This window comes from Erinaceus europaeus, chromosome 3, assembly GCF_950295315.1.
Source record: "Erinaceus europaeus chromosome 3, mEriEur2.1, whole genome shotgun sequence".
NCBI lineage: Eukaryota > Metazoa > Chordata > Mammalia > Eulipotyphla > Erinaceidae > Erinaceus > Erinaceus europaeus.
In genome coordinates, this window is record NC_080164.1 from 30,334,716 (window position 1) to 30,358,984 (window position 24,269).

Here is a 24,269-nt window from a genome sequence, read left to right on the forward strand (position 1 = left end):
AAATATTTGTCCTTACTAAGAAGAAAGTTCCAAAATCAAACAAGACAAAAAGAGACTCATGTTTATGAGACTCACAACTGTGTTGTCCTGGACAAGCATTTATTTACCTGGCACCTTCAATATCTCCCACATTACAGTAGGCAGCAATCAACCGCTGATATGTCACCTGTCAATGTAAGAGGTCAAGTGATATATTTTTAGTAATCACCTTCCAGGTTAACAAAAACAGATTTGACCCACATACATTAACTAACAGCAGTACCACCTACTCGATTTGGCTGGACGTTTGCTGCCTCCATCTGTGCCAAGAAATCCATCGGGGAAAACTTGTATCCATTTTGAAGGTAGACTTTTAGCAGAGCATTGTAGTGGCTTACATCATATACAGTACCTAAAAATAAAATTTAAGTCCAATTTTCATAAACACACTTCAAATGTCTTTTATTACAGCCAAATAAGAGCACTAGAACTTAATAAAAAGGGTGAAAGGATCATGACAGTACTTCTGTTTACACTCAGACATACTTGTAGAAAGATCCTTTATAGCAAAACAGAGCAAGACGGGCACCACTGGATCATTCAGCTCTGGTATATATAGTGGTGCTAGGGACTGAACCTAGACTCTATGCCTTGGGCATGCAAATCTGGTGTCCTACTGCAGCACTCTCCCTGGTGTGTTAAAGATTTTATTTCATATGAAGCAGTTTCACCTGAGAAACAGAAAAGCCAGGGCACCTCTTGGTTACTTGTGCTGGAGAAAGAATAGTCCCACTGAGGTATTTCCCAGGCTACCAAAAGTATTTCAATATTGTATGCATGTCCTTCAAAAGAATACCATATAATACTTCTCTGCACCTTATTTCTATTCTGGAAAAGATGCCTATACATCTTCTCCACAGAGGTCCAGGGTTGGGAAAGTAGCTCAGTCTGCTAAAACATGGGACTTGCACGCCTGAGGGCCCCAAGTTTAATCCCTTGCACCACGATATTTGAGAACTGAGTGAGCAGTAAGTGCTCTGGTCTCATAAAAACTTACATGTTTTTATGTTTAAAAAATAAATAAAACTTCAGCTTTTTTTTTAGCAGTTGCACAAATTCTAGGTTGTGAATGTTCCACTTTTTTTTTAATCCAATCTCCCAGTAAAGTACATTAGAGTTGGCTCCAAACAATTACAAATAAATTGTAATGAAAACTGTCATTATGAGATCATATGTATCTAAGTTCCAGGAAGAGAAACTGCAGAGCTAAATGCTGAGCGCATTCATGGTGTGGCAGACCAAATGTCTCACGTTTCAAGCTTACCAAGAAAGAAACACTTATGAGAAAATCAGTTTATCTTTAAGGCCCCTAGATGTCACTGTGATTCACCAAATAAGTCAACACAAACGATCATGAATAGCCCTTGGCAAAACTGACTTACACAGAGACTTCTCCAAATAAATGAGGCATCATTCCCCTATGTCCTACACACCATTTAATCCATCATACCCAGTTTCTGCAGCTTCTCCCATATGACATGAGCAAGTTTTGTCCTCTCGGAGAACTCAAGTTCAGGCAAAAGAGAGCCACAGCTGCGCAAAAGAAGCAAGGCCTGGTTGCCACCGGGGGTGCCTATGGAGAAAGGGCAGTGGAAACAGTGAAGCACAGAACTATTGTCATGTCTGTCAGTACCGAGACCCAAGTTGCATGCAGGGTGTATAAATTCCCATATTCTGGACAGATCCATCTTAACCCATGAGCACCACTCAGACTGTTACCAAAAGCTTTAAAGGTAGTCTTGAATGCTGAAGGAAGCTCAGCTAGAGTCTTCGCACTAATCAAGATTCCACAAGGCCTAAATGCAAAGGCCCTGGCTTGAAAGTGTGCTTACTGATGATAATGGGACAAACCAGCCCACTGAAAGCCTGGTCATATGAGATGTACATGTACAGTCAGTCCCAATATAGAAGCCACAGCCTCCTCCTTTACCTGCATGTCCTGGACACTGGCCTGACTGGCCATGCACAAATGCAGGCTCCAGATCTGGGCTGAGGGCGAAGAAGGGGTGAAAACTTTCTGTAGGGAGATGGTCTGTGCCAGGTGATGAAAATGCCCTAACAAGACCGTGCCAAGAGCTGCAAATACTGGCCAACCCTGAGGCACACTGCTGACTGCACCTTTGTCACTGGATCCTGTAGCTTCTCGTTGAGCTAAAGCCCCCAACAGGACCCGAAGAAGCCGTGACTGTCCTGAGACCAAAGGCAAGACCCAAAGTGTCTGTGCATGGCTAGGGGTGGGGCAGGAAGAGAGATGCCCTGCAAGCCTCCATCAGATTGTCAGAACTGCACGACTCAAACACACTGTACTGAGCAGAGTGAAAATAAAGAAATGATAATTTTGAAATAAGCATCTGAAACAAAATATTTTACTCAAACCTCTACCCTGGGGAGTTGGGTCAAACCAGGAGATCATAATCATAATATAAGTTTAGTCTAACAACAATGAAAGTATCTGGTGATGTACCCACAAGTCCACCATTCAGATGGGAAAGTCTTGATACCTGAGTGGCACGTGTTGGTAAAGACCTTCTGCAGCAGCGACCTGGGGATGCGACCAGTTCTTCGCACAGAATTGTCCAGTCTCTCCAGAGCCCAGTCAAATTGTCCTCCAACCCTTCTAGAAGAGAATGTGGGCTCCTCGGTCCATCTGTTCTCAGCAGCAATGGCATAGTGCCTGGCCTGGCTCTGTAGCCCACTGCAAAATCACAAGGAGTGGTAAGCTAGGTCATCTCCACACCTGCCATCTTTCTGAGCAAAAGGCACAGCAAGCTCTTACCAGGCAACAAACATCTATATCCACAGTATAAAAGCAAGAGTGAAGCATGATGTGGCAGGCAAGTGTTACATCTGCTTTAAGCAAAATCACACACAAACTCAGCACAGCCAATCTTCTGAAAAAATTATCTCAGTGTCTTGATAATCTTCCACATGGAATCACTTCAACAATGTGTACCTTAAGTATTTACTAAATGCCTTGTAGTCAAAAGGACTAACGAAAAAGCAGTTTAGGCTACAGCAAAGCCCTTCAAGACATTTAAAATATTATCTTAAACTCATAAATCACACACACATATATAATGTTCAAATGTTTTCTAGGTGTAACCTTGTTATGAGTTTAGAAGACCAACATCCAAGTGAAAAGTATGCATTTTTGAAAGAATGAAGTAGGACATAAAATGTTGATCTAGTTAACATTGGGCTGGGGATATAGCATAAAGGTTATGCAAAAGACTCACATGTCTAAGGCTCTGAGATCTCTGGTTCAACCCCCACCACCACCATAAACCAAAGCTGAGCAGTCTTTGTATCTCTCTCTCATTAATGTAAATAAACTATTTTTTTAAATCCAAAATATTTTTAAAATTGTTTACTGTAATGTAAGAGATAGAGAAAGGTAATAAGAGATTAGAGCACTAATATTCTCTAGTTTACAGATTGAAGCTGGGAGCTCAGAGCCTCGGGAATGAAAGTCTTGCATAACCATTATGCTATTTGCCCAATTCAAATTTGAAATATTTAAGAGATAATGTTTTAATCCTCAGTTCTCATTATTTCCCATCTGTCAAAATGGCACTTGTACAGCCTTCTAATTATTTTAACCACAACCATCAGAAATAAAACTTGGTGGGGCGTGGGTACACTTGGTTACTATACACGAGGGAAGACCTAGATTCAAGTCCCCACTCCCCATATGCAAGAGGAAGCTTCACCAGTGGTGAGCAGGTATATCTCTCCCTAGCACCCTTCTCTCTCAATTTTTCTCTATCCTATCAAATTAATTTTTAAAAAGTTAAATTTGGGGAGTCGAGCGGTAGCACAGCAGGTTAAGCACACGTAGTGCAAAGCTCAAGGACCAGCCCAAGGATCCCGGTTTGAGCCCATGGCTCCCCACCTGCAGGGGAGTCGCTTCACAGGCGGTGAAGCAGGTCTGCAGGTGTCTGTCTTTCTCTCTCCCTCTCTGTCTTCCCCTCCTCTCTCCATTTCTCTGTCCTGTCCAACAACGACATCAATAACAACAACTACAACAAAAAAACAACAAGGGCAACAAAAGGGAATACATAAATAAATATTTTTTTTTAAAGTTAAATGTTCAGAAAGTCAAAAGGAAAAAAGTGCTTATGAATTAGCTAAATATGTATTTATAAAGAACAAACAACTGTTAAATTGTCCAATACATTAATGTAACACAAAAGCCGAAACTTCTAAATCATAGGTATTTCATACCTCTTATTAGAAATACAGGCTTTATCAAATTTACAAACACACTGAGCAATAATGTGTATGAAACCACCATAAAGTTTCCTTTTTTTCTTTTTTCTTTTTTTTTTGCTTCTAGGGTGATCAATGAGGCTTGGTGCCTGCACTATGAGTCCACTGCTCCTGTGGCCATTTTTTTTTATTTTTAGGATAGGACAGAAAGAAATTGGGGGGGAGGTTGACAGAGAGGGGGAGAGAAAGATAGATACCTGCAGACCTGCTTCACTGCTTGCAGGTGGGGAGCCAGGGGCTCAAACTGGGATCCTTGCGCTTCATACCATGTACGCTTAACCTGGTGCGCCACCCCGCAACACCACCCCATAAAGCTTTAATTTAAATGTTTTTCCATTCAAACATAATTCTAATACAAAATCTCTAATTCGCAGATTTACAATTACTTAAAAACATATGGAGTTTTCCAAAAGCAGCCAGCAACTTCAACCAACCTGCAAGTGTGAACTCAAGCCTTCAGGTAGACGCTCACATACTAGCCCTTAGTGAGAACTGAGGAGAGCTTACTGAGTGAGCTAAGTGCCTGCAAGTCACTCAAGACACTTCTTCCTACTCGTCCCTCAGGCAGAAGCTTTCTAGGGCACTTTTCTAGCTTTGCTACTGAAGTGAGTGAGGTCTTTCAAACCACTCAAAACATGTGCTGGACTCGGAAACCTGAAGCTGGACACCCCAAAATAACAGAGACCTTAGCATAGAAGGTACCCAAGAGTGAAATTAACTGCAAAAGCAAACTAAAACCCTTGGAGAAAAGATCTAAGGATGAGACTATGGCTCACCTGGGTAAGAGCTCATATTACAGTGCACAAGGACATAGGTTGGAATCCCTGGTCCCTACCTGCAGGGGAAAAGCTACACAAATGGTGAAAACAGGGCTGAGGGTTTCTCTCTGTTTCCCTCTCAATTCCCTTTGCCCCTCTCAATTTCTGTCCAATAATAAATAAATAAATAAATGTTAAAAACACTCTAAGATCCATGCCAGGAAATAGCTCTCGGGTGGAGCAAACATCTTACAATTCACAAGGTGCTAGGTTCAAGTCAAAGCACCAGCTGAGAGAACCAGGATGGCACCAGGCTGACTTTGTTACAGATAGGGATTAGTCGCCATTTTTTACAGTAATCAGATATCAGAGACATGACTTTCGTGAGTATTTCCTCGAGGATGTCGAACTTGGATGCCTGAGTTGCACAGCAGATGTCATCGGCGTAGATGAACTTCCTTGAAGAAGTTTCTGGGAGGTCACTGATGTAAATATTAAAAAGCGTAGGAGCCAGAACAGAGCCCTGGGGGAGGCCACTTGAGACAAGTCTCCATCTGCTAGACTTGTCACCCAGATGCACCCGGAATCTTCTGTTTTGGAGAAGAAACAATATGCAAACAGACTCTCATGCCTAAGGCTCCAAAATCCCAGGTTCAATCTCCTGCACCACCATAAGCCAGAGCTGAACAATGCTCTGGTAAAATAAAAAAATTTTTTAAAAAACTATATATATATATATATATATATATATATATATATATATATATATATATATATATATCCCTATGTCCACCTGTAGGAGGAAGCTTCAGGAGCAATGACACAGTTCTGCAGATCTCTATCTCCCTCTCTACCCCCCTTCCCTCTCAATTTCTGCTCAATTAAAAAGTAAAGGTTAAATAAAGAATAATATAGACATATAAAGGGCTGGGGAGACAGCATAATGGTTATGCAAAGAGACTCTCATGCCTGAGGCTCCAAGGTCCCAGGTTCAACCCCCAGCACCACCATAAGCCAGAGCTGAGCAGTGCTCTGGTCTCTCTTCCCTCTCTCTATAACTCTCACTAAAATAAATAAATAAAATATTTTTAAAAAAAGACATATACAGACATATAAATTCAAGCCACACTGAAATATCACCTCACACAGCAGATTGGTCTACATAAACAAACAGAAGGTGACATGGTCATGGCGAAAAAAAGGGACTTTTGTACACTTATTGGGAATGGAAACTGGTACAGCTCCTGCGGAAAACAATAGGGAGAGTCTGTAAATAAAAATGGAAGTACCTTATGGCCCAACCATTCCATTCCTTGACATATATCCAAAGGGCACAAAAACACTGATTTGAATGGATATGTGCAACCCCATGTTCACAGCTGTAGTATTCATAGTCAAGTTATGGAAGCAATGCAAATGCCCACACTAGTGAATAACGAAGGCATGGGTATATACTCAATGGATTACTCCTGCTATTAAAAAGGATATTGTGGGGGCTGGACAGTAGTGCAGTGGGTTAAGCACACATGGTGTAAATTGCAAGGACCGTAGAGTAGGGCACCAAAGTAAAAACCCTGTGGTGAGGAGGAGGGTGGACATTTGGCTTCGGGGCAGCGGGGAGGAGACACTCCTATTAAATTGTAGTCATATAAATCACTAATTAATATGTGAGGGGAAAAACATTGTATGTCTCGAACTTTTTAAAACACAGACTAAGTCTTTTTAATTCATAGGCTGAGTCTTTGATATGTTGACTCTCTCAAAAACCTAGACCAGGGAGAACAGAAGCAACCAGTGTCACAGCTATATACAAGATGTTGGGTATTAAAACAACAAGGGTGACAAAAGGGAATAAATAAATATTTAAAAAAAAAGATGTTGGGTATTGTACAGCAAATCCTAACAAAGGGACCTCTCAAAATTAACCCAATTACCAAATAATGTGATGATAACAATAACTATCCATTGTCTTCTTGAACCCTAAGACAGCAGGAACCTCACATTTCCACTATAGAGCCTACATTTCCCCCAGTCCTAAAACCTTAGGGTGGAGCGCACTTTCCTGAATGCTTCTCTCAATTCATATCAAATAATATTGCATGCGCCGATCACAACCTACAACCTAATCAATGCAACGAGTGCCCCCCCAGCATGCTTCACCTCAGTCCAGAGACTTCAGGTGTGGAATGACAACCCTTCAGCTTCATTACTCGGGTCAGACCTTTCCTTTCATAGTATTCTCTAATTCCATTCCAGGTGGTTCACTTCCTAACAAAGTCCCAAAACCTAGATATAGACCAGGTCCCCTGAGATAGAGCGTATGTTCGACACGTATCCATAAACTAGGGCAAAATATATACCTGAAAGCAAAAGTACACAATATTCTGCAGTGAGTACCCCCAACTATTCCAGCCTTTAGGTCCATAATTGTTCAACAATTTGTTTGGCTTTGTATGTTAACTCTCTTTTCAGCCACCAGGTTCCAGATGCCAGCAGGATGCTGACTAGACTTCCCTGGACAGACAACCCCACCAGTGTGCCCTGGAGCTCTGCTTCCCCAGAGCCCCACCCTACTAGGGAAAGAGAGAGATAGACTAGGAGTATGGATCAACCAGTCAAGCCCATGTTCAGCAGGGAAGCAATTACAGAAGTCAGACCTTCTACCTTCTGCAACCCACAATGACCTTGGGTCCATACTCCCAGAGGGATAAAGAATAGGAAAGCTATCAGGGGAAGGGATGGGATATGGAGATCTGGTGGTGGGAATTGTGTGGATTTGTACCCCTCCTATGCTAGTTTTGTTAATGTCTCCTTTTTAAAATAAATAAATAAATAAATATTGCAAGGACTGACGTAAGGATCCCGGTTCAAGCCCCCAGCTGCAGCGGGGTCACTTCGCAAGTGGTGAAGCAGGTGTCCATTTTTCTCTCTTCCTCTCTGGACTTCTCTCTTTCCTACCAACAACAGCTATAACAACTACAAGGGCAACAATATGGGGGGGGGGAAATGGCCTCCGGGAGCAGTGAATTCGTAGTGTAAGCACCAATCCCCAGCAACAACCCTGAAGGCAATAAAAAATATATATATATTGTATCCCTCTGAGTAAAATGCATGGAAATAGAGACAATTCTGCTAAGTGAAATAAGTAAAAAGGTGAAAGACAAGTCCCATCAGGCAGAGAACTTTGGTGGAAATTGTGGAATGAAACTATAACCCTGAATCTTATAATTTTGTGAACCATTATTATTCTTTAAAAGTTTTTATTGCCATCAGGGTCAGAATCCACCACACTTAACTGGGTGCACCACTGCCCAGCCCTTAAACCATTATTAAATCACTAGTAAAGTTACATAAAAAGTATAGTTATACAGCCAGTCTTTACTATACAGCCTATTATGCATGCACATTAGGTAACAAAAAGTTAAAACCTCAAACCTCACTTTACACTTAAGGGGGGATGGCATAATAGTTGTGCAAAGAGACTCCCAAGCCTGCACAGTGCTCTGGTAAACAAATAAGCAAACAAAAAATTACAAGTCATGCCCAAGGTCACAGTAAAGCTGACCATGGCAGACAGTGGGGCAGGATCTGTACTCAGGAGTCTCATTCTGAAATGAGCTTAGCTGGCAGGGGCACATCAAGGAAATAATTCTGGCTGCAACAGGGCTTCAGACTAAAGTATAAAAAGTAAAACAGAGGGCTGGGGAGCCAGCACAGGTTATGCGGAAGACAGTGTTCTGGTATATCTGTATTTCATAAAAATAAAGATGAAGTGCAGGAAAGATAGCACACTGGTTATGCAAAAAGAGACTCTCAAGCCTGAGGCTTCAAAGTCCTAGGTTCAATACCATCAACCAGTGCTGAGCAGTCTGCTGTAACAATAAATCAAGAAGTAAATAAATATGTAACAATATTAAAGTAAACCAGGGAGAGTTGCCATGGAGGGGTCTGGACTTCATGCCGGGCTTATGACACGAGACTGATTTCCATGAAGGTGGAGTCTCAGCTGCAGGCGCAGGGACCTCACGCTGCACTCCAGCCTGGCTTCAGCCTGTTCACAGGAGCTGCACTGAATGAGCTCCAAATGCTGGGCCAGGCATGCATGCCCTGGACACCCAACTTGGTCATCACAATCTCCCCATTTTGTTTATATTCACTTATTTCAATGAGAGATACAAGGTGAAATAGAGAAAGCACTGCCCAGCTCTGGCTGGGGGTTGAACTTGAGACCTGGGAGCCTCAGGCATGAAAATCTTTCTACATAATCACTATGTTATCTCCCCAGCCCATACCATATGCAATTATTTTAATACATTTTACATATATGCTTGGGATGCATTGGATCGACCTTCTCGTGGTGCATCCTGTGAGTACCCATTCATTGGGGAAACTGATGATCCTTCCTAGCCGACTGAATCCACATGGATCCCAGTCACTTTCAAAGCCAGCAACAAGCAGCTCCTGACAGCTTTCAACCTGACGCTGTTGACTGGCTACAGAAGGGCAAACGCTAGAAGAAGAACATATATGCTGACTCCACTTCAGTGTTTTGTCTTTGTTCCCCATAGACTTTTGTTCTTCCTTTTTTTCCCAGATAGGTGAATACAGTACTCTCTCCTACTTCCTTAAAAAGCACCCCATATCCTCACAGAAAGGGAAAGTGACACAAAGAACACCACAGCCTATGAAGCTTCCCCATGTAGGTGGCTGGGTGCTCAAACCCAGGACCTTGCACTCAGTAAAGGATGTGCTCACCCGGGGTGCTATCCTACACTCCCTAATTCCATGAATTTAAGCATGTTAAAAATTCAAAAACCTAAGAAGGATGACAGACGACCTAGTGGGGGTTGTACTGTTATATGGAAAACTGGGAAATGTTATGCATGTACAAACTATTGTATTTACTGTTGAATGTAAATCATTAATTCCCCAATAAAGAAATAAAATTTCAAAGAGTTTTAAAATATTTCAAAAAGTTAATGACTCCTCCTGAGAGTGACGGGAATACACGAGGGGTTCCTCCTCACCCCCGCCCTGCTCCCAAGTTCGAGTCCCCCTGCCTACCCTGCTCCCCCCACCACCCTCCATCCATTCTAGTCCCCAGCTGATCAGAACACATGAGCTTTTGCAGCAAACCCCAACTCCCTCAGGCTTCATTTCTCACACAAGAGCCAAGTCAAGAATTGCAAACCACAGCCCCAAGGTCCCTCCACCTGTGTTTTATGCTTATTACAGGGGAGATATGCAGGGGAAATAGCACAGTGGTTATACAAAGAGACTCTCTTGCCTGAGGCATGAAGGCCCAGGTTCAATCCCCCCATAACCACCACCATAAACTAGAGTTGAGCAGTGCTCTATATCTCACATTAAAATAAAACATTTTTAAAAAAACGTAACTCTTTCATGTATTTTTTTTTTAATTGGGGAATTAATATTTTACATTCAACAGTAAGTACAATAGTTTGTACATGCGTAACATTCCCCAGTTTCCCATATAACAATACAACCCCCACTGGGTCCTCTGAATCCTTCTTGGACCTATGTTCTCCCCACCCACCCACCCCCACCCCAGAGTCTTTTACTTTGGTGTGATACGCCCATTCCATTTCAGGTTCTACTTGTGTTTTCTTTTCTGATCTTGTTTTTCAACTTCTGCCTGAGAGTGAGATCATCCCATATTCATCCTTCTGTTTCTGACTTATTTCACTCAACATGATTTTTTCAAGGTCCATCCAAGATCGGCTGAAAACGGTGAAGTCACCATTTTTTAAATATATATATATATATATATATATATATATATATATATATAAAATATTTATTTTATTTATTTATTCCCTTTTGTTGCCCTTGTTGTTCTATTGTTGTAGTTATTATTGTTGTTGTCGTTGTTGGATAGGACAGAGAGAAATGGAGAGAGGAGGGGAAGACAGAGAGGAGGAGAGAAAGATAGACACCTGCAGACCTGCTTCACCGCCTGTGAAGTGACTCCCCTGCAGGTGGGGAGCCGGGGTTCGAACCAGGATCCTTATGCCGGTCCTTGTGCTTTGCGCCACCTGCACTTAACCCGCTGCACTACAGCCCAAAGTCACCATTTTTTACAGCTGAGTAGTATTCCATTGTGTATATATACCACTCATCTGTGGTTGGACACCCGGGTTGCTTCCAGGTTTTGGCTATTACAAATTGTGCTGCCAAGAACATTTATGTGTACACAGATCTCTTTGGATGGATATGTTGGGTTCCTTAGGATATATCCCCAGGAGAGGAATTGCAGGGTCATAGGGTAGGTCCATTTCTAGCCTTCTGAGAGTTCTCCAGACTGTTCTCCACAGAGGTTGGACCAACTGACATTCCCACCAGCAGTGTAGGAGGGTTCCTTTGACCCCACACTCTCTCCAGCATTTGCTGCTGTTACCTTTTCTGATGTATGACATTCTCACAGGAGTGAAGTGGTAACTCATTGTTGTCTTTATTTGCATTTCTCTGACAATCAAAGACTGGGAGCATTTTTTCATGCATTTCTCGGCCTTTTGGATCTCTTCTGTGGTGAATATTCTGTCCAAGTCCTCCCCCCATTTTTGGATGGGGTTATTTGTTGTCTTGTTGAATTTGGCAAGCTCTTTATATATGTTGGTTATTAAACTCTTGTCTGATGTATAGCATGTAAAGATCTTCTCCCATTCTGTGAGGGGTCTCTTGGTTTGGGTAGTGGTTTCTTTATCTGTGCAGAAGCTTTTTAATTTGATGTAGTCCCATAGGTTTATACTTGCCTTAGTCTACTTTGTAATTGGATTCATTTCATTGGAGATGTCTTTAAAATTTATGTGGGAAAGAGTTCTGCCAATATTTTCTTCTAAGTATCTGATAGTTTGTGGTCTAACATCCAAGTCCTTGATCCACTTGGAATTTACTTTTGTATTTGGTGAAATACAGTGGTTCAGTTTCACTCTTCTGCATGTTTCAACCCATTGTTTCCAACACCATTTGTTAAAGAGACTCTGCTTTCCCCATTTGATAATCTGAGCCCCTTTGTCAAAGATTAGACGTCCATAGGTGTGGGGGCTCTCTTTCATGTATTTTTTAATTATCTTTATTTATTTATTGGATAGAGACAGCCAGAAGTAGAGGAAGGGGGAGACAGAGAGACACCTGCAGCACTGCTTCACCACTTGCAAAGTTTCCCCCCTGCAAGTGGGGACAGGGGCTCGATCCCAGGCATTGCAACATGTGCACTCAACCAGATGTGCCACCACCCGGCCCCTCATGTATTTTTTTTTAACAAGACTGAGCACCTTCTATAGATAAGACACTGACCCAGGGTCAATTCCTTCACTCGTCTAGTGAGTAAAGCTGGCAATCAGATAAACTTGAAAGGGAAAAAAGCCCAGAGGCCACATGGAGCATAGGGTGGACAGACCAAGGGCAACTCCAATGCTGTCCCTCCCTCTCTGTCTCTCTCACCCTATTAAAGAGTAATAATAAATCAGCCCAGGGAGGCTGCTCAGTGGTAGCATCATACATGCACCAGGCCCTGGGTTCATTCCCCAGCATGCAAGGGTTACATGATGAAGTAAGCAAGGAACAGGGAGGATGGTGAAAGATAAAGAGGCTTCCCAAGTGCGAGGAAGACAAGGGTGGACAGGAAGGGTGAGAGTGCTCCAGGAGGCAGATGCAGAGGACCTCAACCGGGCTGGACCTGCTTTAGATGTGCAGACCAGAACTACCCAGAGTCTAAGCACAGGGGCAGCCATGGCAGCTGTCTTGAGCCCACCAACCTGGCTGCTGGGAGGTCCCTAGTCCACCTCAAGGAGAGTCAGTAGTGCTCTCTGAGAAGACAGCGGTGTCCACTGCAGAATCCAGCCAAGGGGCTGACGGCAGGTCCCAGGTCATTAAGTCTCATCACACAACTATAGGAAGAAGAAAATGCCACAGAAGGGACCCAAAGCATTTGGGCCTAAAAGACCAGGCAGTTTTCATGGGCAAGCAGACTTGGGAGCAGAGCTCCCTGCCCCACCTGACCCCAGCTACCTGGTTAGCAGACCTTTCCAAGTACCCAGTCCTTCATGCGAGGACAAGTGCCTATCCTCTAAAGAGGGTATGAAGGAACAAAGTGAACCTAGAGAAGCAGTGTGAAGTTCTTCCCAGTCTTTTCCCAGCAAGGTCAGGTGAGCTTTCTCCCTGAGACACGGTGCAAGGCTGGGATGGCTTAAGTCCTGCCCAAGAAGCTTTCTGTCTAGTGGTGAGCCACAAACTGGGGGCTAAGAAAGCCACTTTCAGCACTTCTCTTGGGACAGTCTGTCTCCTGGGCCTTCCCCACCTGGCAACAGGTCCTAAGGGATACTTCTTTGCCTCACTGTGGAAGGAAGTGAGAGAGTCAATACATCAAGGGGCTGTGGTTTGAGGTGGAGCAAGCTAGTCTTCAGAATCTGTACAAAGTGAGTGGTCTGGAAGATGGAACAGTGGATACGACATTGGACTCTCAGGCACAAAGCCCTGAGTTCAATCACTGGTATCACATGTGCCAGAGCAATGCTCTGGGCACTCTCCTCTCTCTCTCTCATTAATGATAAATCTTTTTACAACAATTTGTAGAGTGAAAGAGGAATAACCTCACCATTCTAAAGATCCAGATTTCACAAGCTCTCTTATGTGAGCTCTGCTTTTAAAAACTTGCAAGAAGGCTGGAAATAGCAGTGGATTCATGGTATAGGCACCAAGCCCCAGCAATAACCCTGGAGGCAAGGGGGGGGAAAGTACTCTTGGGGTGAAGATAATATAATGGTTATACAAATAGACTCTCATGCCTGAAGTTCTGAGGTGTCAGATTCAATCTTCCCACCACCACTATAAGCCAGAGTTCAGTGCTCTGGTAATAATATTAAATAAATAAACAAACAAATAAATAAATAAATCTCCCTCAACTGATGCTGAGGTTTCAGGGTCAATCCCCAACAACACCACCATCAGCCAGACAGAGCTGAGCATGGCTTGGTTAAAAAAAAAATTAACAGGAATGGCCAGGAGGCCTTTGTCTGACAATGGCTCTACCTGGAGACAGCATCAAAGGTGGCTTTTGACTGGTTGCTTTTTCCCACGGTTTTGCAACTGCTCCTCAAGGCACAAGAATCTTAAGTTCAGAAGAAAAGTAACCTTGCTACTTGTCATGAACTGAGCACATAATAGCAAAACACTGTCAAGAAATTCACCTCCTAGTAAGGAAACAAAGATAACAGACATATAATAAGATCTGAGTGTGATATGACATGAATAAAACTGAACTGAGGTGTAAGACTTGTTCAAAAAAATATCTGTTGGGTGGGGGTAGATAGCACAATGGTTATGCAAACTCTCATGTCTGAGGCTAAAGTCTAAGGTTCAATCCCCCTGCACCACCGTAAGCTAGAATTCATCAGTGCTCTGGTTTAAAAAAAAAAAGGCATCTGAGTCCAGAGTGACATGTGACAGGACTGTCGGAATCAAAGTTAGGTTTTTAAAAGATTGGGGCTGGGGGGGACACACCTTAATGGTTATGCAAAAAGCCTCTCATGTCTGAGGCTCCAAAGGTCATATATTCAATCCCAGCACCACAATAAACCAAAATTGAGTCAGGCTGGGGGGTGGGGAGGAGTTAAACGCATGGGAAGTAAAGGAAACACAGCAGGCCCAATAAACACCCACCCTTTCTATTTAGACTGGCCTCTGCCTTCAGTTTCCCTCAAATGCAACATTAATGCCTACTCACCCTACGTCCTCACACCTTTAACGATTAAGAAAAGAAAACTGCCACAAACTTAAAAGAAATTGAGTGGCAGGGAAGGTAGCACAGTGGATAGAGGGTCTGACCTGCGAGGATGAGGTCCAAATTCCATCCCAGGCCAACCAGAGTCCAACCAGAGGTCCAACCAAAGTGATACTCTGGTTCTCTCTCAATCCCTCATAAATAATTGGGGGGGGGGGGGGGCCGCACACAGGACCACAACTTGAAAGTCCAGAGATGCAGTTCTATTAATACGGAAGCATGATTTCATTAGGTCACTTATTCAAGTCTTCTAAAATCACTGGCAGACCCAAATTATAGTAGGTAGAACTCTAAAACGCATTTTTTTTTTTTTTAATATTTTATTTTTGAGAGAGATGCAGAGAGAGAAAGACACAGAGAGGAACACCAGAGCACTGCACAGCTCTGGCTTATTGTGGTGCGGGTGACTGAACCTGGGACTATGGAGCCTCAGGCAAGAGAGTCTGCATAACCACTATGCTACCTACCCCCACCCTAAAATGCATTTCTTCCATGTAAAAGTTATGCTGAGAATGGGGCTTCTGGGCATCATTCACATCCTACAGAGCCCCAAATAACAGACACTTCCCTCAGATGTACAGGTCAAGTTATCATTAGGTGTCAGATCCCATGTGGCTTACACAATCAATCTATGTGTTCTCCCCTGATCACCATCACCTAAGAAAATGCTGGTCTGGCGACCTCAAGGTCTGCTGTGGAAAAGAGAGCCTGCAGCTCCGCACAGACCTACTCCACAACTCTGGTCTCCACACCTCTGGTCTCCCCAGACATACATAGTTTTCTCCAACCCTCAACTTCAGCTGCTTAGGGGTCCCCCCACATCAACTTCACAAAGATGTGCACCAAAGCTCCTTCCCCCGGGGACTTCGATCTGAGAGGGTCCTGCTGGCCCCTTTGGCACACCTTGGACCTCCAGGCCCGGCAAGTGTGCCTCATTCACTAACCCTGGTGAACTCTGACTCCTCGCCGATGGCGGGAAGGTCCAGCCAAGGACGTGCGGATCGCAGTCGACACTGGACAGCGAAGTTCCCATTAGCCCCCCCAGGCCCCCAAAACTCGGGACCCTGAGGTTCAAGTGCTGCTGGTCATCGCGGCGCTCTACTTGGGAATCCCCGGAGGAGAAATCCTGTCGTCCAGAGAGGCCACCCCCGGCCGTGGAGGGGTGGCGGACCAGCGGACCAGAGGCGGGATGCAGCACCTCCAGCAGCCTTGACCTTCGCCGGCAACATGCCCTGCCAACTTAGAAAGAAAGCGGCCCCAGGATGCTCCATGGCCTATGGAGGAGAGGAGGGCTGGAACCAGCCCGGGGAGCTGACCGGAGGCACAGATTCAGACCTTGATCCCCCCAAGACTTGACCACGGGAACGTGACCCCAAGGACCCGACAGGGCCTAACCCTGCCAACAGCAGACACCGGGCCCGGGAGACCCAGGTCCGTCCCCGCGGAGCGCACTCACCGAGGCAGCAGGCGCAGGGCGGGCGGCAGGTGCGAGCCGTCGGCGGCGCGGAGCAGAAAGCGCGCGGGCCTCAACAGTGCAGCCATGCCGGCGTTGCGGTAGGAAGCGCCCGGAAGACAGGCGAACACGTGAGCGGAAACTGGCGCCGGCGGCCACAGTGACCCGGAAGTCGGGTGTGGCACGTGAGCGGACGCATACGGGGGGCGGAAGGGGCGGGGCCTCCGGGAGAGTGGTGGAGAGCGGGTGGGCATGCGGCCGGAGGTAACGCAGCTGGGCCCCGCCCCTGGGCCCCGCCCCCTCCCCGCCCCCGCCAGGCCTTGGCTCGGTCCGGCCCCGTGTCTGTTGGTTCCGCCCACAGACTGCCCTCCTCACGCTGAGCCTCACGGGAGGGCACGGTGACGTCATCAGAGCCGACGGGGACGTGCCCTGGGCGCCGGGTGACGTCAGGCCGCGCGGATTGCCGGGAGCGCCATCCTGGAATTGGGTGCATCGGCGACGAGAGTGGGAGTGTCCCCTTAGACTCGGAACTTGGGGCGGGGGCTTCACTGGGCGTGGGGGGGAGGCGGAGGAAGCTCTGCCTCCGGGTCCCCTGGAGCCCTTGCGCCCAGTGGGGGAGGACAACACCTTCTGCGGCTGCCGGTCACTTATTACCTGGGACCTCGAGCCCAGTGGAACTGCCCAGTCTCTCTTCCACCTGCACCCAGGTGAGCTCACGGCGGCCTGGATCGCTCCCGGCGACAGGAATATGACCGCTCCTTGTCCGGAGTCTCCAGAGCTAGGCACTCGGCCAACTCAGTCTCTGGAATCGACGCATTTTCGGGTCACCTCTTTTCTCTCCCCGAAAATGGGAGGCAGGTAAGAAGAGCACTTTGCCGCGGCTCCCGACTGAGCCTCGGGAAGGTCACTCACCCTCCGGGACTCAGCACGGAGGCGAGACCCACTGAAGGTCGCCTTGCTAGCACAATCCAAGCCGCCAGCAGTCGCCGAGTCAGCGGCCCCTGACCTGCAAAGCTCAGACAAGCTCCTGACAAGGAGCAGCACCGGGGAGCCCCAGCGCCTGAGCTCGCCCCGAGGCGCCAGCAGGCGGCGGCCCGGGTCACCGACCTTGCGGGCTCAGTCGGGAAACGAGGCAACGTGCTCTTCTTAGCTGCCTCCCATTTTCGGGGAGAAAAGCGAGGTGACCCGAAAATGCGTCGACTCCATGGCCTGAGTTGGCGGACTGCCTGACTCTGGAGACTCCGGACAAGGAGTAGTCATATTCCTGTCCCTGCGCTCCCGGCGGGACCTCGTCAGGGATCCAGAAGACCTGTTCTGGCCCACTGCTATGGGCATAGTTCTTGCTGTATGACAGAAGTAGCCAAAACGCCATTGAAACAAGCTTTCCGTCCTCTCATTAAAGGTCTTGGGACCCCTGTGCCATCCTTCCCTTTGGGTCTCCCTTCATCTGCCCTCTGAACGTCCACCCCACCTCCCCAAAAGAGCCTAAACCTACATAAGTATTTTGTGGAGTGTCTCCCACAATTCTAACATGCTTTGCGCGGACACCAGGTGAAGCACAGAACACTGCCCTGTTCTCGGCCACCCAGTCAGACCAAGCCCACGGTGTGTTCCCCTCAGCTCCATTCCTGGGAAAGGGACACAAAGGAGGGACCCTCCGCAAAGCAAGCGGGGTTGGGGGGAACCAGAAAGGAAAGAAGGGTGTCTGTCGAAGCCTCGCACTAGCTATTAGGCCGGTGATAGGACAGTATCTCGGGCCACAAAACTCTAAAGGGAGACAAACGAATGTGACTCCACGTTTGTGGTAGAAACCAAGCTTTGAGAACTTGAATTTACGGGAGAGAAAGGGCAGCACAACCGCCTGTTCTTTCCCTGCCTGCACACCCCACTCTCCCCACCACTCAACTCTACAGAGTCCCAACACTGGGAAGGTGGTTTTTGTTTTTTTTTTTTGTAACCTGTTCACTTGTAGAAGTGTCCCTGTTGCACGTGGAGAGTTGGAGTTTGAACGTGGGTCCTTCTGCATAATACTATGTGCATTTAACTGAGTGCACCATGGAGGTAATTTTTTCACAGAGGCTTTTGCCCTGCCTCCTTTCTGGTTTACTATGGTTATATCACACCATGCTGACCCTTTCCTATTGCCTCTCTTTTCCCTGAAAGAGTAAAATTAATAAATCAGGACTTTTTGGTCCTAGGAAAAAAGATATGGGCAGTAGGGACAATGAACTGACAGTAGTTGCTGTAAATGACATCCGATTAAAATTACTTGTCCGGAGTCTGGCGGTAGCACAGCATGTTAAGCGCATGTGGTGCAAAGCACAAAGACCAGCAGAAGGATCCCCCACCTCCCCACCTGCAGGGGGTTCACTTCACAAGTGGTCCCAGGTTCAGTCCCCTGAACCACTATAAGCCAGAGCTGAATAGTGCTCTGGTCAAAAAAAAAGGAAAACATCTGCAGCCAATTAAGCATAATAGTTAATAAGCATAATACAACATCAGTAACAACAATAATAACAATGGCGGAGGGTAGATAGCATAATAGTTATGCAAAGAGACTCTCATGCCTGAGGCTCTGAGATACCAGGTTCAATCCCCTGCACTGCCAATAGCCAGAGCTGAGCAGTGCTCTGTTAAAAGAAAAAAATTATAAAGAAAAAAGAAAAGAAAATAGATTCTGTAAGATAAGGAAAGAGGGGAGGTTGTAACAGGTGGCAAGGACTCTACAGCCCATGAGAGGCTGCCCCAGCAGCCATGTGCTGGCACAGTGCATGTGGGATGTGAACTGTGCAGCCTCCCTTCCAGAAGTACAGCATGCAGAGACAAATTCCAAATAGACTAAGCCCTGGTATGTAAATTGAAACAATAACTTAATCTCCTCCCCCCCATCATAAATTTTCAGGGCCAGGTGGTTTTACTAATGAACCTTACCTAGCATTTAGGAAGATTGAATAGCAGCTGCTATTCAATGATAGTTCAACTAGTAGAGTGAAGCTTATGTGTCTGAGCCTCCCTGGTGCCACATGTAGTGTGCTCTCTTCCTCTCCCTCCCCACCCCCAATTCCCTCTCTAACCTCATGAGACAGAAGTCATAGAGAGGGGCCAGAGTAGCACTTTGGCATATGATTGCTGGAATCAGACTCAGGACCCGACCCTTACAAGTCCAGAGCTCTAACACTGCAACACCTCCCAGGCTGCTCAAATAAACTTTTAAACAAGACTTAGCCCCTCTCATTCTCAAACTCTTTCCCCAAACTGAAGAGGAGAGAATACTGATCAACTCATTTCTTGGGGCCAACATTACCCTGATAGCAAAGACTGACACACAAACTACAGGACAAACAGCACCTCTGACGGAGACAGACACTCAACAATTCTGATCAATTCCTGTCCACCCCTGGAAGCACACACCAAGATCTGGCACACTGCCACTATGATGTCTCCTCAACTCCGCAGCCCCCCCCCCTTTAATCTTCTGATTTATTGTGGATAGGAACAGAAAGAAAGTTGGAGGGGAAGGAAGTAGGGAAGGAGAGACACCTGCAGCTTCACCTACTTGCCATGTAGGTGGGAACTGGGGCCTTGAACCCCAGTCCTTGCTCATTATAATGTGTGTGCTCAACCAGATGCACTACCACCCTGTCCCTGTTCTTCTTCTTTTTTTTTTTTTTTTTGTGTGTGTGTATGTGTGTGTGTGTGTAAGAGGTAGGGGGGAATCAGAGCATCATTCTGGCACATGGGATACGAGGGATCCAACATGTTGGGCCTCATGTTCATAAGGCCAGGGCTTTACCCACTGGGCCACCAACAATTTTCTTTAAGATACTTCCCCCAAAGAGTAACAGAAAGGACTGAAAGGTTAAGGAAGTTTGACTATCTTGCCCAGCCCATGTTCCTCACCTCCACACCATCCACATGTTTCGATGTCAGTAAAGGAGAGGGTCCCGAAAGGCGGTGGCATTTTGAATTTACTACTCAATCCAGCACAGCTCAGCACCCAGCCATGTGTGGCAGTCTCAGACAAAGTGGTGCATCAGCTTGGAGCTTACACCTGTTCATCATAGGTACAAAACAACAGAGCCACCACGACCCTGAGTAGCAGCGGCCGCAGTTTCTAAGTCATTTTTGATAAAATGTGAAATCTCTTAAGACCATGGCCAGTTCAGTAACAGAGAAAAGTCTTTACTGAAAAATTAAGACTTAAAAATAAATAATAATAATAATGGGGAGACTGGCAGTAGTGCAGTGGGTTAAGCGCATGTGGCACAAAGTGCAAGGACCACCGTAAGGATCCTGGTTCGAGCCTCCAGGTCCCCACCTGCAGAGGAGTCGCTTCACAGGCGGTGAAGCAGGTCTGCAGGTGTCTATCTTTCTCTCCCCCTCTGTCTTCCCCTCCTCTCTCCATTTCTCTCTGTCCTGTCCAACAATGACGACATCAATAACAACAATAACTACAACAGTAAAATAAGGGCAACAAAAAGGAATATATATGAATATATACTGCCCGACTCCCAAATAAATATTTAAAAAATAATGATGATAGGGCGCTGGGCAGTAGGGCAGTGGGTTAAGCGCACATGGCACAAAGCTCACTGACTAGCATAAGGATCCCGGTTCGATCCCCCAGCACCCCACCTGCAGTGGGGTCACTTCACAGGCAGTGAAGCAGGTCTGCAGGTGTCTATCTTTCTCTCCCCCTCTAAATTTCTCTCCCCCTCTGTCTTTCCTTCCTCTCTCCATTTCTCTCTGTCCTATCCAACAACAATGACAGCAATAATAACAACAATGATAACAAGGGCAACAAAAGGGAAAAAATAGCCTCCAGGAACAATGGATTCATAGTGCAGGCACCCAGACCCAGCAATAACTCTGGAGACAAAAAAAAAAAAAAAAATTGGTGAAGGGAAGTAGCAATTCATGTCTGAAATTCTGAGCTAGGCATTCTGGTTCTTGTACCCTAAGTAGAAAGTCCAAGAGGTTATGGATGTGCATCTTGTTCCAGTCTGACTGGCTCTCTGCCTCCTTTTCTCCCTCCTCCTCTTTCTCTTCTTCCTCCTTCTCCTCACAGGCCGTGCTAGGTCACAAGCATCAGGGAAAAGTGTTGCCCATCCTCCTGATGTGTGATCGTCTAGAGGCGCATTCAGCTCTGCACAGAAATACCTTAGACAGCTGAGGCCAGGTTCCACAATTGCCTGGAGTCTGAACACCTGTCTTGCTTAAAGCCTAGATGTGTTTTAAACAGCATTTTAATGGTTAACTCTGATAGTGTTTTGTCCCAAGGCCACTTGTCAGTTGAGCCGAGGGCCTCTTCCATCTGTGACTGCATTTTCTCACATCCAAACGTATTCATGGATGTAATTCCCAATTATTCAAAGCACACTCTCGCCAGAACTCAATTTGCACACAGCCTGGGGTCTGCCTGCCCTCCCCACCCTTCAGCAATGCCCATGTCCATCGATGACTCTTTCCCTATGCATCCCCAAAGATATGCAGCACTTGCCATGAGGAGGGAAGCCATCCCTGGCAGGTCCTGTCATGAGGCCCCTGGCCAGCTTGCCCTGTGTGAGGGAGGGAGGACACATGTCTTTTTCCCATTAGGCAGACTGCAGGAATCAGAGCAGAACTGCCACACACTGAACAGACATCTCAAGCACTCTGCCATCGCCACCTCTCCCCTTCCACACACACACAAAATTCAGAACTGGAAAGCTCCCTTCATTAGTAGCTGCTGTTTCTGCTAAAACCTGGCGTGATGCTCTGACATTTCCTGTATAACTGCTGGTTTTTGTCTGTTGGCATTTCACCTCTATCTTTAAAAAGTAGATATATTTATCAGTGAAAGGGAACCAGAGCATCACTCTGGTACATTTTGTACCAGGGATCCAACTCAAGGCCTCATGCTCACAGGGCAGACAGAGGCTCTGCCCACTGCACTACCTCCTGGCCTCTCCTTCTACCTCTCCTTCCCTTTCTCTTCCTTCTTTTCCCTTTCCCTCTCCTACTCCCTCTCTTCCCTCTCCCTCTCATTCTCTTTGTGGAGCTTGGTAATGAAGCTAACAAGTCTCCCCTGCATGATGCTACTAAAACCACCCCCCAACCCAGTTTGTTGATTTATTTTACCACCAGGGTTATCTCTGGGGCTCAGTGCCAACACTATGTAGCCATCACCCCTGGCAGCCATTTTGTTTTTACTTTTGTTTGTTTTTTCTATTTGATAGGACAGGCATAAATTGAGAGGAGGCGGGGGAGGGAGGGAGAGAGACCTGCAGACCTGTTTCACCATTCATTAAGCTTCTCTCCTCAGCTGGAGGTTCCTTGAACATGGTAACGTGTGTGCTCAACTGAGTACCCCACCGCCCAGTCTCTGCAGCCCAGATTTTAGATTCTGGATATTTTCAGAGATGGGGGAGGGGAGAGAGAGAGAATGGGACCCCGCAGTTCTGCTCCACCAGCTGTGAAGCTTCCCCTGGTGCTGGCCATGTATGTGGTACTGGGGCTCAAACCCCCAGGCCTCCTGCATGGGAGGCATGGACTCCACCCCCTGAGCCACCTCCAGGCCCCTGTTATTTTGCTTTTAAGCAACTAGGAGATTCGTTTCATGCTCCCTAAGCAATAGACAGTGTGGGTTCCTTGTCTTCACTGGTGTTCCTCTGAGGGCTGAAACACATCTGGCGTTAGGAGCTGGACACTGCCTGCCACTCGCCTGCCGAGGGCTTCTGCTTGCTCTGCAGGGGCCTGGGCTGAGGCCGCTGTTCTCACTGCTCCCAGGTCACCCGGGGTTGCTGCACCCTGGGCAGGGAGAAGAAAGGATGCTGCCTTGGACTGTTTACTTCTGCTGTGAGGGACACTCAGCTTATATGAGATGGTAGTGCTTCCTGAGTCATGTGGCAGGGCTAGGGGAGTTGGGGAGTGTCAGCCTATGGCTGCCAGTGTCTCCTGTTTCTCTCTCAGGCTGCTCCCCAGCTGAATGTCTAACTTACAGAACTGTTGCCTCCATGCCTGGCCCCATCCTCCTGCTGGCCTTGTTATTTGGGGCCCACTGGAGTAAAGTTATGCCCAACATTCCACCCCCTGTCACCCGATGTCACCAGCTGCTCCCAGGCCTCAGTTGCCAGGTGTGTTTAGGACTAGACCCCAGGCAGAATAGATGGAGTTTGAATGGAAAGGGGAACACACAGGTCAACTCCGAGTTCCCCCAAAGGTTCCATGCAGTGGCCACTGTGTCACCCAGGCTTTCTTAGTGAGGACACAGGTCTAGGGGGCTGTGCAGCTTCACAGAGTCTGATTGGAGACCTAAGCCAGCCAGATGGACCCAGACCAGAAGCAATTAGCCCCAGGCCTTCACCGCTCTGAGGTGATGACCTCAGTACACAGGCACAGCAGCGACAGCAGCAGCCACCCAGTGACGGCCATTTACTCTCACTCAGCTGTCCTCCCAGGAACTGTCGTCCTGCCAACACAGACTTCTCTGTTACACTTCTTTACAATAATAATAATAATGATAATAATAATAATTAATGGTAATAATAATCATAATAAACAGGCCAGAGGGTGGTGCACCTGGTTAAGAGCACATACTACAGTTTGCAAAGACCCAGGTTCAAGCCCCTGGTCCCTACCTGTAGGGGGAAAGCTACCCAAGTAGTGAAGCAGGGCTACAGGTGTCTCTCTGTTTCTCTCCCTTTATATCACCCCCTCTCCTGTCAATTTCTGTCTCTATCCAATAATAAATAAATAAAAAGATTTAAAAAGGGAGTTGGGCAGTAGCATATCAGGTTAAGCACACGTGGCGCAAAGCTCAAGGACTGGCATAAGGAGCCTGGTTTGAGCCCCTGGCTCCCCACCTGCAGGGGAGTCGCTTCACAGGAGGTAAAGCAGGTCTGCAAGTGTCTATCTTTCTCTCCCACTCTCTGTCTTCCCCTCCTCTCTCCATTTCTCTTCTATCCAA

The 24,269-nt window shown here is 46.5% G+C and overlaps 1 protein-coding gene across 1 annotated transcript in view; it reads right to left on the reverse strand.

Annotated features, from left to right (window-relative positions):
- The window catches only part of LRPPRC (leucine rich pentatricopeptide repeat containing), an 88,924-nt gene extending 72,322 nt beyond the window's left edge, over positions 1–16,602 (reverse strand). The window contains exons 1-5 of the mRNA XM_016194366.2: positions 16,325–16,602; positions 2,541–2,734; positions 1,490–1,612; positions 270–391; positions 108–166 (exon numbers count right to left, since the gene is read on the reverse strand). Coding sequence (XP_016049852.2) covers positions 108–166; positions 270–391; positions 1,490–1,612; positions 2,541–2,734; positions 16,325–16,575 — 749 coding nt within the window. The 5' untranslated portion in view covers positions 16,576–16,602. The remainder of the gene's footprint in view (positions 1–107; positions 167–269; positions 392–1,489; positions 1,613–2,540; positions 2,735–16,324) is intronic.
- Between the last annotated feature and the right edge of the window lie 7,667 nt (positions 16,603–24,269).